Source organism: Typopeltis vanoorti, chromosome 17, assembly GCF_054136105.1.
Source record: "Typopeltis vanoorti isolate ZY-2024b chromosome 17, IOZ_Tvanoo_1.0, whole genome shotgun sequence".
NCBI lineage: Eukaryota > Metazoa > Arthropoda > Arachnida > Uropygi > Thelyphonidae > Typopeltis > Typopeltis vanoorti.
The window spans coordinates 8418612-8437531 of NC_143565.1; the positions used below are offsets into that span (position 1 = coordinate 8418612).

At 37.1% G+C, this 18920-nt stretch overlaps 1 protein-coding gene across 7 annotated transcripts in view; it reads left to right on the forward strand.

The window, feature by feature from the left end:
- dare (NADPH:adrenodoxin oxidoreductase, mitochondrial) overlaps window positions 1-18920 on the forward strand; it is a 129933-nt gene that overhangs the window by 14696 nt on the left and 96317 nt on the right. For 6 of the 7 annotated variants that reach the window (XM_090407578.1, XM_090407577.1, XM_090407575.1 and 3 more), the window contains 2 exons: window positions 4667-4831; window positions 14413-14505. In XM_090407578.1, the coding sequence (XP_090263704.1) occupies window positions 4685-4831; window positions 14413-14505 (240 nt within the window). In that variant the 5' untranslated portion in view covers window positions 4667-4684. Of the gene's footprint in view, window positions 1-2336; window positions 2422-4666; window positions 4832-14412; window positions 14506-18920 lie in introns of all 7 variants that reach the window. The other variant, XM_090407574.1, reaches the window with a different exon arrangement.

The window sequence follows — 18920 nt, forward strand, 5'->3', positions numbered from 1 at the left end:
TTCTCTAGCTTACAGTTAATGATGTAACTCAGCTTGTTCTGTATACTTATGTACGCTCCAGATGATGATCTTGATGTGAAGATCAAAACGTCGGGATAATAAAAAAGTTTTTTAACACGGTTGTAAATTCCATAAAAATTTTTAAAATGAATAAGATCTGATAATGTTGGAGTCTTGACAGGTAACAGATTGATTTGGAGGAAAATTGTATATAGGAAGTTAGTAATGATGTAAATTTTTCACATAGTACTATCGTATCCTGTATACCCCTTGTGGGTACATATTCGGAATTTGATGATGAAGAAAAAATTGTTAAATGTTTAAACCCCTTCATGACTTATGGGCCACTCTGTATATTAATAATAAGTGACTAGTGGAGTCCCAAGGCACTCCAATAGTCAATTTCATTCTTTTGGATTCTACTCAACCACATAACTGGTTTCTGTCTGTCAACAACCCTCCTATTCATGCCACCATCTTCACATCCACTCCTATATTATTATTATTGTTATTATTACGTAACACATCCATGGAGTCCAAAGACTCATCAAGGGAGGGCACCTGCTCTACAACTCTCTGTCTCCACCAACTGCAACTACCTGCAGCATCTACACCAATGCAATCTACTGCCGACCACTGCCACTACTTGTATTACTATCGTATCCTCCAGCTTATGGAATAGATTTCCGTGCTGTATTCATATGTCTTTACACAGTCTTTGCTGAGTAAAATAAATAGGAAATAACCATTTCTTATTATTTATGCAACTCAGCTGTCACCCTTTTATAGAAAAGTGGGTGAATTATATAATAGTAATTCACCTACTTTTTATAATGGAGTAGATAAATTATTGTACATTTGGGTTTATCTTCCACATAAGAGTGAAAAGGATAAATCCAAATTTTTAGGAGAAACCCCTGTCATCTGAAGCCAGGAGAAAGTATCTTAATTATTAATTAAGATACTTTCTCCTAGAAATAAATGGAAAAAAAACCCTCAAAATGGTTATAAAAGCATTGAAACAAGCATCAAAGATTTAATTAAGAGAATTTGATCCAAGGAGTTAGATAAATAAAACATCCATATTACATTATGTTTATTGATAGATTAATGCATCTTTGGGAACTTGTATACTTATTTTGGAAAATCTGAGTTCAGCGCCTATTAGGAATTCAGGAAATATTTTTTGGCTCTTTTTAACTGAAGTTGAGTTGGTTGGCCTCAGACAGAGATGACAGAGTTTTCTCCCAGAAATTTGAGCTAATCCTTTCCACATAAGAGTGGCAAACTAGCTGGTGAACATAACTAACATGCAACTAATAAGCCACTCAGCCAGTCACTTAAAGATCCTACATAATTTTAATCTCATAATATGTCAGCAGAAAGCTGTTAAAGCTTCATAAGCAGAACTGTTGAAATCTATCAAAATAACATGACATCCTATGATTGGACCTGTGAGGTTGTAATGGAGAGTAAAAATAGGATGTTAAATCTTATTCACAGCATGCAGTGTCATTATGGGAATGTTTATGTTAATCACACAGCAGAAGGACTATTGAAAGAATAAAAGTATTAAAAGCATCAAGAATAAGCAATCGCAGTGGGGATGCCAGTTCAATGTTGTTGAATGTAAAGTTTTAAAAATTGGGAAACAAAGCTGGGATGTAGAATTTATGCTTGGTAGGGATATATCGTTGGAGGTGGAGGAAATAACAGATCTAGGGGGTGAGGGCAGATAAGGATCTGAAATTGTGAGAACAGTTTTGGCAATATGTCCTCTGGCATGCCTGTTTAATCAGAGTCTTACAACAGCAGAGGTTCCAAATTAGTGGAAGAAGGATAAAATTGTTCCGTTGCATAAAGGTGGTGATAAGGCTGTAGCTTCAAATTATAGGCTGGTCTGTATATCTGGAGCTGTGGTGAAGATCCTGGAGAGATTGGTGAGAAGTAGGATACAGAAATGGGTAGATAACAGCAGTATTCTCTGTGGTTATCAGGGTTTGTTAAGGGGAGATCATGTTTATAACAAATACCTTTGACAAGGGAGATGCATATACAGTGGTGTACTTGGATTTTGCAAGGCTTTTGATAGACTGCCACATGACAAGCTCTTAAATAAATTTGAAACAAATGGGATTGGATAACAGACTTCTGTGTTGAATAATCAGTGACTGGCTGTCGGATAGGTATCAGAAAGTTGTATATGGGGTGAGGTATCCTGAAAGAAAAAGTCACTAGCAGTTTGCCACAGGGATCAGTTTTGGGGCCATTGTTATTCAATTTGTATGTTAATGATATTACGTTGGGTTTAATTAGTGATATCCAACTGTTTGCAGATGATACAAAACTGGAGAGAGCAATGCAGAGTCAAGCGGATGTTATTGCCTTAAGAGGACTTGAATGGATTGCATGAATGGGCAGGTAAGTGGAACTATCAGTTCAATGTTGCAAATTGTAATGTTTTGAGATTTGGTAAGCAACAATGGAATGTAAAGTATACACTTGGTGGGGAAACTTTAATGGAAGTAGAGGAAATGAAAGATCTAGGAGTGATGGTGGACAAGGACCTGAAATTCAGGGGCCATATTGCACAAGTTGTGAAAATATCACATCGGATAATGGCGATGCAGAAATAGAGAGGTTATGATTTCATTGTATAAGGCCTTGATCAGGCCTCATATGGATTATTGTGCACAGATTTAGTCGCCAGGTTTTCATGGTGATGAGGATATGTTGGGAAGGGTCCAGAGAAGACTCACAAAAGTAGTCAGTGGTTTTTGGAATGTGGAGTACAAGGACAGATTGAGAGAATGTAAATTGCAGAGTCTCATGAATAGGAGCAAGAGAGGGGGAATATGATTGAGATATATAAGCTAGTCAGGGGTTGTTAGTGTGTCGACATGGAAGAGATTTTTCATAGAATGGGAAAGGGGAGTAGAATAAGAGGCCATTGCTGGAAAGTGTATAAGGAGCATGTAAACAGAGGAGTGAGAGTAGATTCTTTGCATGGAGAATGGTTGGCGAGTGGGATGCATTATCTGAATGTGTTGTGGGTGTAGACACATTGAATCACGTTGATTCAATGTGTCTACAAAAAGTTTATTTTTCACTTGGTTAGAATATAATAAATTTAGTTTAATCCTTTATCCAAGTGTGAGCAAACAAAGTTTGCACCTGCAAGTATCTTCAGGACTGGGGTAAGGTGGTACAACACCAGGACGACTCCTTGCAAAGGTGGAGCAAGCTACCAACACTCCTATCTCAGTATCTCCAATAATGTAAAACACATCTCCTTGCGGGTATGTCTAATGTTATGCATTAAGGGAAGGGCCACTACCCAGACTAGTTTCGACCTTTATTGAGGTCTCTTTAGTGGAACTTTCAACATCTTCCTCTAAATCCAGAGTAATTTATTGAAAAGGTGGCACACCAATTTGCAACTCCTATAGGTAGAGATGACCTTGCTAATGCTTCTGACTGGTATCTCCACTTGGGCCTGGCTCCCACTGAAGAGACCTCAATAAAGGTCGAAACTAGTCTGGGTAGTGGCCCTTCCCTTAATGCATAACATTAGACATATCCGCAAGGAGATGTGTTTTGCATTATGGGAGATACTGAGATAGGAATGTTGTTAGCTTGCTCCACCTTTGCAAGGAGTCGTCCTGGTGTTGTACCACCTTACCCCAGTCCTGAAGATGCTTTCAGGTGCAAACTTTGTTTGCTCACACTTAGATAAAGGATTATACTAAATTTATCACATTGAATCAGTTTAAAGCACGGTTGGATGAGCATTGTGTGCAATACTGTGTTCCTCCCACGTTGAGTCTCTGACTCTATGGACGTCAAATGTTAATAATAATAATAACACAATGAATTCTGAGAAGGATATTGACCTGTAGAAGTAATGAGATTCTTGTTCCATTGTATACAGCTCTGATTAGACCACATATGGACTACTGTACACAGATTTGGTTACCTGGTTTTCAAAAGGATGAAGAGATGTTGGAAAGGGTTGAGAGGTGACTGACTAAGGTAGTTTCTGATCTCCAGACTGTCGCACATGAGGAAAGGTAGAGAAGATGCAATTTACAGAGTCTAGTGGATAGGAGGAAGAGGGATGTTATGATAGAGACCTACAAGATAGTAAGGGGTTGTTATAGAATCAGTGTTGAAGAGGCTTTGCATAAAATGGGAACAAGGGAGTGAGAAGCAGGTTTTTGAATGCAGAGCTGTGAATGATTGAAATGCCTTGCCTGAGAGTGTGGTGTGTGCAGAGAATTTGAATGTGTTTAAGGCATGGTATGATGAGCTGCATGTATGACAAAGGGTCCTCTTAGATGAGTCTTTGACTCCATGGGAATAATAATAATAATAATACTTTGATATATTGCTTTAGACTAGTTTACCGTAGTGAATTTCCCCTAGAATAACATTGTGCCTATCGGGATTTGATCAGGACTTTTTCAATAGTTTGTTATAATTGTATTTGCTTAGTTGATAGTATACTGCATAATAGTGAATTAACAGTCATCGCCATCAGTTTGTATTTGCATTTTCCTTAAAAGGCATTCATTGTTTGTTGCATGTGTAATATAATATATATAATATTATTATCTTATATTTTAGGCACTTAACATGTTACATTGTTTAATTGTTTTTCTTTTAGAAGTTCTTTAAACAGAAAATGGCCTTATTACCAGTGTTTGCTAGATGGTGGACATTCTCAAAATATGCAAAGTTAAGGTTCTTTTTAAAGAGAAACCTGAGTTGCAAAATATGCATCGTTGGGAGTGGACCTGCAGGATTTTACACTGCACATCAGTTACTTAAGGTATGCATAAAAATATTATATAGCTTAGTACAATTATCTGACACTCTTTCTCTCTCTCTTTTCTAAATTGGATCATTATTCACCAACCTGGCAGTCATCGTTAAAATAGAAATCAGCTCTCTTTCTCTCTCTATCTCTCAATTAGTTTGTAAAAGTGTTTAAGTGTTTTGTTTAAAAGGGATTAAACAAAAGAGATATTATTATTATTATTATTAACACCGACCTCCATGTAGTAAAAAAAAAAAAAGACATTGCAGGAGGCACACATCATAGGCAGCTTACATCATTCAATCTACTTCTAAGCAGATTCTGTACTTGTCTTGACTTCTATGAGCATGTGATATTAAACTATTTGTGGGCAACAGCATAGTTAAAATGGAAATTAGCTCTCTCTCTTTCTCTTTCTTTCTTTCTCGATTTTCATATCCTATATAGTTTAGCTTGTGAAAGTGTTTAATCCCTCAATAAAAGAATCGGCAGATTAACTGTAACAGAGATTTGCAGCTGACATCATTCACCCTACCTCCAAGCAGATTCAGTACTGTCTTGATTATGAGCATGTGGTATTAAACTATATTTGAACAACAAAAAAAGTAAATAGCTTAAAAACTATTTTTATACTGTTTTTTTTTTTTAAATTTACAAAGAAGAGTATTTATATTGAGAATTTTTCATAAAGAAGGCTTTCTCAAAAAAGAATACTGGTATTTTAAAAGCAGACATTTTTCAAACAAATTGTTGATACTATTCATATAGTGGCTGTTCAGTAGACAAGTTGTGTGCACTTCATGGCACAAAAAAATTTAAATTGGTGATTCATATGCGATGAGAATTCATGTCAAGTTGATCTGTTTGATGAGATATGGATCACATGGTGGTATAATCAGTTTAAAAAACTGACAGTGTTGACAATCGAGATCTACAAGGGTGCCCAAGAATTTTGGATACACATTTCTCCAATGCTTACTTAAGGTCTGAAACTACATAACTGTGAGGAGACACCATTTAGTCTGTAAGGAATGCAAAAAACTGACTGGAGTTTCTGACCCAATGTCCAATCTTTACCTCCCATGGTATGCTCGAAGAGAAGATAAAGATTCAAATAAACTGAAGATAGGCACCATCGAGGTGAAGTTAGCAGTAGAATTACCAAAACCTTTTCAGAAATTTCGACTGCTAATGAACAGGTAAATTGCAGCAGATAACCTCTAGGTGTCTACTTTAATGCTAAATGATTGAGAACAGACTGGCAGTTTTTGCTAACCAAAGTGCATTCTCTTTTGGGTGAAACTATATATAAATTTTTTTTTATTTATTATTTTTTTATTATTTTTATTTTAATGATAATCTCATACATGATAAATTGGACTTAGTACAATGGATGGAAAAGAAGGAACTTGTTCACATAGATTGCATTTCCTTCAAAACACATAAAATGGAAGACTGTTCTAGAGGGCAGCAGACAGGATAAATGAAGAGAAGTTTATTCTGTGGGCTTGGAGTTGAACTGTGAAGAAGCGTTGAGGAGTTGCTGCACATGGTTTAATGCATTTAAAAGGGAATGAAGTGAATTGGTGAGACATAGGTCATTAATTAGCCTAATAACTCTCGTCTCTATGGTGTCAAGTAATTTTAGGGAACACTTAGAGTAACACTTCAGATGTGCAAACAGTATTAAATAGTTTGACTTGTTTGTGATTTTATAGAGTTAATAGCTGTTCAGAAGTGAAGTAACACCTTGAGTGAAAGAGAAATTCTAATTTTTTGGATGCCAAGGATAGTAATGAGCCTATGCCAAGAGAGGTCTGATAATAGAGAGAGATCTTACCTTGTTTAGAGATTTGGGGGATTTTCAAGAGTAAGACTAGAAGAAAATGGTTCTTTTTTTTTTGTGGGAGTTAAGACAAAACTGTGTACTGCTGGCACTGAAACTGACAAGGTTGTCTCAACCTCATAGAAGAATGGTTTGGAAATCATAATTTAGGGTAGTAGAAGTTTTTGTTGTTCTAGAGGTTGTGGTGATTTCTGTGGGACATGGTTTGTCAAATGAGGAGGAGGAATATAGTATGCTGTCATCAGCAGAGCTGTATGTATTGGGTTGTGGTCAACTGGAGTAAGACATTGAACATTGATGTGTAGAAGGAAGAGTGGGTGAGAGAACAGAGCCCTATTAAACTAGTCAGAAAGATGGCAGTCCAGTTGCATAAGTTATAGGATAGACCAAATGATGGGAGGTTACTTTCCCCTTGTACTAGACCCTGTCAAAAGCCTTGGAGATATCAAAAGCAACTGCCTAAGACTCGTCACATTTTTTTCCATGGTATTTGCCCAGAGATGGGGTGACATAAGTAAGTATTGGTAGATACTTACTGTATGTAAGTATTGTTGATAGACAGTGGCAGAATCCATATTGGCAATCATTTATTAGTTGAGAGCTTTCAAAGTAATGAAGGAGATGAATGTTGATGGTTCTCTCCATTACTTTAGAGATAATTAGGAAATTGGGTGGTAGCAGTGATTTGTCATCATAGGAATAGGTTGCATGTGGGCTAATTTCTATGTTGCAGGGTAGATATCAGTAAAATATAAAAGCATAAAAGAGGCAGCATAGAATGAGAGTCATATTTGAAACACATACCTCTAAGACAATTGGAGAAATCCCATCTGGAATATCCATTCATTTGCGGTGACTCTTCTATGTTTAAAGAAAAAGTGGCTCATAGAATTTAACAAATTACTAGTTGAAAGTGTCAGATATGTTTTCTGCTAAATGATTTGCACATCCCACACTGGCCTGGTTGGCTGAGTGCTTAGTGTATCTGCATTGATGTGTAGTAGAATACTGGTTTGAATCCCGCCAAGGACTTGGATGTTTGTGATTGTCCCTAACCAATTACCATATGTTCTGCTGTGACCTGTGTCTTGGTGCAGTATGACCACCATAAAAAAAAAAAAAATCAAACCAAACTAAATCAAAGTACATCTCACAAAACTGATGTTAAGCCAAGTTTTTTTTTTTGAGAAGGAAATTGTTTTCTTTCTCCAAATGCAATCACTCCGTACAATCATTAGATCAAGTAATGATTAATTTTTTTATTGTTTTTAGTAAATACTTGATCTTTTATTATAGTAATAGATCAATGGATTATCAAAAGCAAACATATTACTGTACTATAGTATGATGAGAAAGATTATTTGACAGATACAAATTGATAGCAGACCATTTGATATTATTATTACGTGACAACTCCAGGGAGTCCAAGGACTCATCCTGGGAGGGCACTCTACCCTACTTTGCTAAATACATCTCATCCTCTCTACTACCACTTAATTCTCCAACTACAACATTACCATCAATGCCATCTATCGCCCATCATCACCAACAACAGTATTTTTTGTCTGTAAATTGCATGTGTTCTGAAGGTCAATTTGTCTGTATGCAGGATCAAAAACCCTGCTACCACTGTATTAGATTGGCTAACTCACCTTCAATTGAAAAAGCCCACATAAAGATTCCCCTCATCATGAAGAGAATCGAACCCAAGCTTTTTCCAATCGAAAGGCACAATGTTTCACTATTCTTCGAATTGCGCTATGGTGGCTACGGCAGATATTGCATTAAAGATTGCATGGTTCATTACAATGCTTGATGTAACTCACATTTTGTCCAGTGATGGATTAAATAATATTTCATGTCATATGGCCAGTTATCATCATCATCATCAATTTTCTGATATGCATCTCCAAGGAATGTTCAGGTTACTATGGCAGCACTGCATGATTAAGTTTACATTATTATTAATCTCCTGTCAACAATTTTCCTCCAAATAAATCTTACTTGTGAGCACTCCAATATTTTCATATCTAACATTTTGTTCTCCTAAAGCATTTCTGACTGAATCAATCTATATAGATTGATTCCGTGGGTCTCTTTCCTGTCATCTTGGCATCAAACACCTGTTTTGCTAACCTTTCTACACCCATTCTATTTAAGTGCCCATCCCACCTTAGATTAGCTCTGTTGACACATTCTTGAATGCTAGCAATGTCAGTTCCTCTCTCTAATATCTTCATTTTTAATATGATTCTGCCATTGATGCCATCAGTTTACTTCCCTAATTTTTCTCAGAACCCTCTGGTCTTTGATCAAGTGCTTTATTTCTAACCAACTCTCAGATTCATAACTTAAAACTGGTTTAAGCACTATTTTATATATTGCTAGTTTGGTGTTTTGGTTAATTTCTCTCTTTTTCCATATAATGTTATTCAGCTGGCTACCCACCATACCAGCTTGCTTATTCTGTTGTCTATTTCCAAATTTAATTTGCCATCTTCACTAAAAACTGTGCTTAAATAGCGGAAATGTTTTCTTGTTCTATAGGATCTCCATTCAGAATGCAGCTGAAGTTTTCTATACTGCCTATTTTCATAGTTTTGGTCTTGTTATTGCTTATTTTCATGCTAAATTTGTTCCAGCTGTTATTCAGTTTAGTTAGTGAATCCTGGAGACTTGCACTAGATGTGTTTAGGAGTGCAACATCATCTGCATAAAGTAAAGAGCTAAGTTTGACATCTCCAATTCTAATATCAGGCCTAATGCCACTTTCTTTCATAATGTGATCCATATAGATGATGAATAAGAGTGGAGATAACGTGCATCGTTTCTTACATCTGATTTTACATCAAAACATCTTCCTGTATTTCTTTCGATTCTTTTTTTTCCTTCAATTTTTCAAGTTTTTTTTTATTTTTATTAAATATCACCACGTACATACATATGGATGATATTTCTACTGCCAACATGTGAATCTTTTGCCCAGTGCAAACACTTGGTCCATCTGTCGTGATAATTACATGCATTAGATAATTGCATATTTTACTTTGAAAATTGCTCTGTAATTAAGTCTATGATTCAAATATTTTATCCATGTTAATGAGCATTACCAGAGATAAGAGCAACACTATTGTCATAAACAAATTATATTACTGCTCCTGTATTTATTTCCATATTGTTTAATTGATTCAAATGGCTTCCATTCAAATGCGATTCTCAGATTTTGGTTGCTTCAACAGATCCTGTTATTTCTATTATTAAATCCTCTTACTCCTGTTAATCATATTAGCTATTAGTGTAGAAAATAAACATCCTTTACCTTCTCCCCAAAAGACCTGCCTGTACAGGTTAGTAGGTTTGGTATTGTTATGGCTAATTCAGTGACTGGTCTATGGTTCTTATGGATTTGTTCCATTTTAGCTGGTCAAGTAATTCACTGGGCCTATTAGACCTGATCTGCCTTACCTATTAAAAAATATGATTATTATGTGGAGCTCTCCATGAAGGCAGAAGACTTATCATGGGAGATCCATACTAACCTTCATACACGCAATAGTTTTCATACTTCTTAAACTCTTTTACCTTGAGGGTACACAACTAATTCTGGCAACCCATTCCACTCACTCACTCACTCTTCACTCAAAAAATCTAGTCCATACACCACTACACTTCCTTCAATTCTCTCTCTCTCTGTTTCTCTGTTCATCATGTATTCAAAAATTTCTTTGGTGTCAATCTTATTAAACTCCTTTTCCACCTATCAACTATGCTTTGCAACCCACACCTTCAATCTGTTGAGAGTTCCATAGACCGATCAGCATCTTGGTCACTCATCTCTAAATCCTCTTCATCACCTCCTGATCCCCCAAAAAAACCCAGATGACCAATTCTGTCTGTGCACAGTAGTCAAGATGTGGCTCAATATTCCCTGTTTTCCAACTATCAACTAAGTTTTGTAACCCCCCCACACACACCTTCAACTTATTGAGAGTTACACAGACCTGTCAGCATCCTGGTCACTCATCTCTGAATCCTCTCCATCACCTCCTGATCCCCAAAAAATCCAGATGACCAACTCTATGCACAGTAGTTAAAATGTGGTTGAATCATAGCCTTATAAAGAGGGATAATAAATTCCCCTATCTTTATTTGTTAGCATGTTTTTCAACTTCCAAGTAATCCTTCAAGCTATTTTCATTAACTTTTGCAATATTCCCTCTGAACTTTGACTCTCTCTCTCTACCATTACCCCAAGTCCCCAGTCTCATCAATTTCCTTCAGTTCAGCACCCATCAGTGGGAGACACAGTATGTAACCTTTTCAACCTGAAGTGTATAATCTTACATTTTTCAACATTAAACTGATAATCATTATCCTTTGCCCACAATGCCAATTTATTTAAATTATTATGCAGGATATCTTCATTAACTTCATCAACTATTGCTCTCCCCAGTTTTACATCATTAGCAAACAATTGAATATTTCCCCTTAAATCTATCCCTATATCATTAATATTTGAGCCTGTGTAGCTCAGTAGAAGTTGCATTTGCACTCTACAGTACTTGACCGTACGATGAAAGACTTGAGTTCAAATCTAGTCGCTGACTAGAGGAACATTTTCTAAGCCTTTTCCCAACGGGTTCCCTGAGTTAATCGATCTCTGGCACTGTCAAGTGGGATTTTTCTCCCAGAAACTCGGGTTTTTTGTCCTGTGAACTCAAGAAAATCAGCCTTTGAACCCACACTATTTTCAGACATCAAAAATATTGTGTTAGGGTTAGGCACCATGAGATGATGGCACTTGCTAGCTGCCTTCTTCACTGCGTACTGATTAATTAGTGATAGCCTTGGGTTCTCTATCTCTGATTGGCTACCAGTGGAGATTGAACAGCCCACTCAGTCTCTAAAAATTAGATAGGGCTGAAACGGTCTTGCCTACTCCCTATGTGGGAACAAAAAGGCATTAGCTGATTTTTTTTTTAATCATTAATATACAAATTAAAGAGTAGTGTCTCTAATACAGAACCCTGAGGCATTCCACTAGTCACCCTCATTCTCCTAGATTCCACTCTACCATATGTCTTTTTAATGTTCTTCCTTTCAGACAGCTGCAAAATGTTTTGACTGCTCGTGATTGGAAAATGCCAAAATGGGAGATGTTCTGGTTCTACCTCATTGGCTGGTAGATATGAATGCCCAGCACAGCAATCAGGAGACACTAGTTGCATTACCTTTTATAGCACATAAAAACTATAAAGTGTACTGCATGGTGCTTTGTTTGGCATAATGATGTTTCTTTAGTCAGTGTCATATGCATGTAATATGAATGGAATACTGAATTGAATTAAATACATTTTATTATAATCCTAACAGTGTTGTCTTCCATTAAATCAACATCATGTTTAATGTCTGTCACTTAAGTATTCATTTAAGTTTCCTAATTACTTTGAGAGAACAGAATTGTAAGTGGATACCACATTTATAATCAGTAATCTAACAGATAAGCTTAGGCGTTGCTGGTTATTCATGACTTATTTTTCACGGTATTAACAACACCACAAACACTTTTATCAACAAGGATGTTTTATTAACGCTAATATTTCGCTGATTTTCAACTCAGCATCATCAGAGCACAACACACATGTAAACGCGACAGTGAGTAAGTGAAACAATATAATTGCAGAAAGACAAAAGATCTAAAGTCCTATTTTTGGCACCCTCTAACGAAAAAAAAAAAAAAAAAAAAAAAAAAAGGCAGCAGTTATCCAGGAGTTTTTCTTAGGATAACCGTCTCCCAAATTTTTTGGCAAATTAATGCAACCATATTTGTTAAGGTTGGGAGAATTCTTCAAAGCCATTGCTGACTCAAAAAATAGTCTTTCAGATCTATAACGACTCCTAAATAGCACATTCGTTTTCCTCCATCTAATCCTGTGTGAAGGAGTGTCCAAAGCGTGGTCTGCCAGTCCCGACTTGCCATAGTAATAGTAGCGAATGTATCTTTCATGTTCTTCCAGGTGGATGTTCACTGATCTTCCTGTTTGCCCATAATAGGCCAAGTCACAGTCACATGGAACTTCATACACTCCTGGGTGTGCTAAAGGGTGAAGTTTATACTTTGGTGAGCGGATCAGAGTTGCCAGCTTGACATGAGGCTTGAAGGTGGTGCGAAGCCCATGTTTCAACAATACTTTGGCTATCTTTTCCGATGTACCTCTGATATAGGGAATAGAAATGGTCATGTTGTATTCTTGTGTATTAGGGTGGGGGGGCAGAGTAATGGGCCTATGTACTATTTTTTCTATTTTGTAGGGATTGTAGCCGTTGGCTAAGAACGTATGGCGCAGGTACTGGAGTTCAGTGGTTAGAGCTGTATCGTTAGAACAAATGGCTCTGGCTCTGTGTGTAAGTGTTTTTAAAATGCCGTACTGTTGGACTGGATGATGATGTGATTGTTTATGTAGGTATCTTCCTGTGTGTGTAGGCTTCCTGTAAATAGAAAAAGATAGTGATCCATCTGAAAGGCGGGTGACTAATGTGTCAAGAAATGGTTTGCCATCTGGCCCCATGGACAAGACACTTTGGATGCTTTTGTCACCTACCTAAACAGCCAACACCCCAAAATTCACTTCACAGTAGAAAAAGAATCAAATAACTGTTTACCATTTCTTGACACATTAGTCACCCGCCTTTCAGATGGATCACTATCTTTTTCTATTTACAGGAAGCCTACACACACAGGAAGATACCTACATAAACAATCACATCATCATCCAGTCCAACAGTACGGCATTTTAAAAACACTTACACACAGAGCCAGAGCCATTTGTTCTAACGATACAGCTCTAACCACTGAACTCCAGTACCTGCGCCATACGTTCTTAGCCAACGGCTACAATCCCTACAAAATAGAAAAAATACTACATAATCCCATTACTCTGCCCCACCCCCCTAATACACAAGAATACAACATGACCATTTCTATTCCCTATATCAGAGGTACATCGGAAAAGGTTGAAACATGGCCTTCGCACCACCTTCAAGCCTCATGTCAAGCTGGCAACTCTGATCCGCTCACCAAAGGATAAACTTCACCCTTTAGCACACCCAGGAGTGTATGAAGTTCCATGTGACTGTGACTTGGCCTATTATGGGCAAACAGGAAGATCAGTGAACATCTGCCTGGAAGAACATGAAAGATACATTCGCTACTATTACTATGGCAAGTCGGGACTGGCAGACCACGCTTTGGACACTCCTTCACACAGGATTAGATGGAGGAAAACGAATGTGCTATTTAGGAGTCGTTATAGATCTGAAAGATTATTTTTTGAGTCAGCAATGGCTTTGAAGAATTCTCCCAACCTTAACAAATATGGTTGCATTAATTTGCCAAAAATTTGGGAGACGGTTATCCTAAGAAAAACTCCTGGATAACTGCTGCCTTTTTTTTTTTTTTTTCGTTAGAGGGCACCAAAAATAGGACTTTAGATTTTTTGTCTTTCTGCAATTATATTGTTTCACTTACTCACTGTCGCATTTACATGTGTGTTGTGCTCTGATGATGCTGAGTTGAAAATCAGCGAAATATTAGTGTTAATAAAACATCCTTGTTGATAAAAGTGTTTGTGGTGTTGTTAATACCGTGAAAAATAAGTTATAATCAGTAAACACTGTAACTTTATGATTGTTATTATTTTATTTTATTTACTTTCTTTCTTTCTTTCTTTTTTTTTTTTTTTTTCAGAATTCCAATATGTATGTCGATATATATGATAAGTTTCCGGTTCCATTTGGATTAGTTAGATATGGAGTGGCTCCTGATCATCCTGATGTCAAAGTAAGTTTTAGGTATAATTGAAGATTTTTATTACATAAAAAGCAGCTTGTATCATTTACATATGTTTGCTATGATAAATGCTTTCACTTACTGTTTCTCTAAATAAACTTAAAATAGCAGCATACAGATTTAAGGTTCTAAGTCACTGTGATGACTAAATATCTGCTTGCTAAACAATTATTAGTACTAAATTGTCACAGATGAAATAATTTTTTTCACAATTCCTTCCATATTCTGAAGTTCTAAATATATTTTTAATCTATTAAAATTTAATGCTATTGACACTAGGCACAGAGTTCTTTGGAACCAGACAAAACTTATTTACTCTAGCAAGTTCAAATTTGAACATCTTTTACTTGAAACATATGAAATGCTAAGAAATTGACAGAACTTGAACTGATCAGACTGTATATCATTATCCAAGTTTTGTCTGGTTCCGACTAACCCCAATGTGTGTAATCAATTAATATTCATAGTGTAAATTAATAGTGTAGTAAGTTAACAGAATCAATTTAAAGGAATCTTCAATTGTAGTAAGTTGCAAAGATTTAAACTGAAAGTTAGAATACATTGGAGCCTCAAATTGTAGGGCATTAGTAAGACCTAGCTATCAGAGGCAGATATACTAACTGGTATTGAGTATGAAAGGTACAGTATTTTTAGGAAGGATAAACAAGATAAGATAGGAGGAAGGGATGTGCAATTAATGATATTGGATGATTTGAATCCAGTTAGGGTAAAAAGTATCATTAGTAACAATTTTTCATGTCACAGCGAGTTTGAAGCCATCTGTTATAAGGTGGAGTCTAACAAAACAAATACATAGTGTGGTGGTGTTACAGACCTAGTGGATTGGTTGCAAGTGATGATGAAATGCATTACCAAATAAACATGGTGGGTGCAAAGCGAGTACTCATCATGGCTGACTGCTGGCTTCGTCAGCTGACTGATTAGTGTACCCACTCTCCATCCTACTATAGACATGGATGTTTATGATTGTCTTTAGGTGGAAGATGAATTTCATGGCCCAGTGTGAGACCACTGCCCTGCTAACTGGAGGCCTGAAGTGGCTTAAAAAAGTTTGATGTTTGGTCTTTGGAACATGGTTTCTGGAATATATAAAAATAAATTAAGATACGAAAAAAAAATAATAAAATCGATAATAATAGAACAAAAAAATCCTTAACCCACCTAAAGTATAAAATATCCTATCATCATCATCATTAGTTTCCTGATACACATCCCCAAGGGGAGTGTTCAGGTTACTATGACAGCACTACATGATTAAGTTTTCAGTATTATTAATCTCCTATCCACAATTTTCCTTCAAATTAGTCTATTACTTGTAAGCACTCAGATATTATAATATCTAACATTTCATTCTTCTAAGCCACTTCTGGCTGAATCAATTCACTAGAACTTGGTTTTCCTCTGAGTCTCTTTCCAGCCATCTTGGCACCAAACAACCTTTTTGCTAACCTTTCCTCACCTATCCTATTTAAGTGGCCATACCACTTTAGATTAGCTCTGCTGACACATTCTCGAATACTAACAATGTCACGTTCCTTTCTAATATCTTAATTTTTAATATGATTCTGCCATTGATGCCATCTTGAACCCTCATATCTGTGGCCTCTATTCTTTGAACAAGTGCTTTATTTCTAACTCCACTCTCAGATCTATAGCTTAAAACTGGTTTGAACACTGTCTTATATATTGCTAGTTTGGTGTTTTGGCTAATTTCTCTCTTATTCCATATAGATTTATTCAGCTGACTAGTCACCATACCAGCTTTGCTTATTCTGTTGTCTATTTCCAGATTTAACCTTCCATCTTCACTAAAATCATCAAGATGGTACATCATGATGATTTTAGTGAAGTTCAAATTGCTGTCCCATCCTCATTCGTTCAGCACCTAGTAGATACCCACTAACAGGGCATGCCACGTGAAGGTGAGCATTAGACATTAAGTCAGAAGCCCGGTCAGTTCTCTGCATTCCTGAAAGGCAATGTGGAGGTCTCCTCCCAGTTATTTGCCTTTGACCAAGCAACCTGATTTGAAATTCAGGGGACATATTGTGCAAGAGTTGGAAAATAGCTCAGAGGATTACTTGGATGCTGAAGAGCACATTGACAAGTAAAGATAGGGAGGTTATTATCCATCTTTATAAGGCTATGATTCAGCCACATGTTGACTATTCTTGGGGATCAGGAGGTGGTGGAGAGGAGGATTCAGAGATGAGTGACCAAGCTGGTGACAGGTCTGTGGAATGTTCCCTATTAGGATAGATTGAAGGTGTGTGGGTTGTTGAGTTTTGCTGACAGGCAGAGAATAGGAGATATGATAGAAACTTATATGTTACTAAAGGGACACTATAAGATTGACACAGAAGAAATTTTTCAATACATGGGGGAACAGAGGGAAAACAAGGGGCCATACTTTGAAGCTGTCTTAGAGTGTGGAAGGGTATGCAAAGTAGGGTCTTTTCTTGGAGAGTGGTTAATGAGTGGAATGGATTCCCAGAGGTGGTTGTGAGCACCCCAACACTGAAATTTAAGGAGATGTTTGATAGATATTGTGTTAATGAATAGAGTGGGTCTCCTGCAGTGAGTCTTTTGACTCCATGAAGTGCCCATATAAACAAAAATAACTACAAAGCAGGCTAGCCGAGGAGTATACTAAGTTCTGTCCCTCCCTCCCCCCATAGTATCATTTGCTAGATGGGAAGGATTTCCTAGTTCATTGGGAAACATTTAAAGAATACTTAAAGGATGCAATATTGGAATGTGTCCCTAGATTTCGGAGAATAAATAGGGTAGGAGTGAAATGGATGTGTAATCTTCTTAAGCAATGGATATGTAAGAAAGATTATGTCAGTTATAAAAATTGTAAAGAGTAGGTTATTATTATTATATGACACCTCCAGGGAGTTGAATTACTCATCGAGGGAGGGAATTTAATCTACAACTTTCTGCCTCTGCCACTCAATTCACCAACCAACCACAATGAACTGCAACTACAATCATCATCTACAATGATATCTACTGCCCACCACCACCACTAGTATTTTCACAGACAATGACAAACATTCATGCCCACAGCGGAATTCGAACCCGCAGCCTTTTGGCTGGAGAGCGGATACACTAACCACTCAGCCAACCAGGCTGGCAACCGCAATTATCTACACCATCTTCATCATCTACACCAACGCCACCACCACTTTCACAGAAAATCATAAACATCCATGTCCATGGCAGGATTCGAACCCTCAGCCTTTTGACTGGAAAGTGGATACACTAACCACTCAGCCAACCAGGTTGGCAACTGCAATTATCTACACCAATGCCACCACCACTTTCACAGAAAATCATAAACATCCGTGTCCATGGCAGGATTTGAACCCTCGGCCGTTTGGCTGGAAAGCGGATACGCTACCCAATCAGCCAACCAAGCCTGCTTAGTTGGCTGAGGTTAGCAAGTTAAAACTGTTGTACAGAAAGCAAAGTCTGAGAATGAAAGAAACTGGCTTTGTAAGATAAAGAAACCCCAAATGAATTCTATTGTTATACTACAAGTAAAAGAAAAAGAAAGAATGAGTATAAAAGAATTACTCTGCTGAATGTAGATGGTATGCATAATGCTGATGTAAATGAGACGGTTCATAATGAATGCCTGGCCATTTTGCTAGAAGCTACCAACCTGGTAGCTTCTAGCAAAATGGTGTATTTTCAATGGTGTTTCAAAAGTGAGTTTTCAATGGTGTATGCAACATTGAAAACTCACTGCTACTCTTCACTGGATGAAATAACTCAAGTGTATGAGGAGGAGATACTATAGCTGTTGCACAAACTGAATTCAGCAATAGGTATTGATGGGATATCAGCACACATGCTAAAAGATTGTTCAAAACTGGCTGTTCCTTTGACCAGACTATATAATTTGAGCAATGATGGTACAACATGACAAAATTTCATGCCGGCTGGGGCGTCGCCCGGTTAAACAAGGCCCCCGTTGTTTTCGCCAGGGAACCAGGGCGAACAGCGAAAAGTCAGCTACTGGAACAAACTGAAAAAACACCCCAACTCAACATCACCAGAGTTAAAGATCGGTACTATCAACATAACAAGCCTGAATGGCAAAGAAATGGAGCTAGCTGAGGAATTAGATAAGTACCAGATCGACATAATAGGGGTGACTGAAACAAAAAAGACAAAAATTGGTGAGATCTTTCTGAGCAATAAATACAAAATGTTATATTCAGGCAATGACAATCAAGGAAAAGAAGGAGTAGCCATTGTATTCAATGCTAAATACGAGGCTAATCTTCTTGAATGGCAGGCAGTCTCAAGTAGAGTAATGTGGGCAAATATGAGAATGGGGAACTGGACAATGAGACTTATTTGTGCCTATGGTC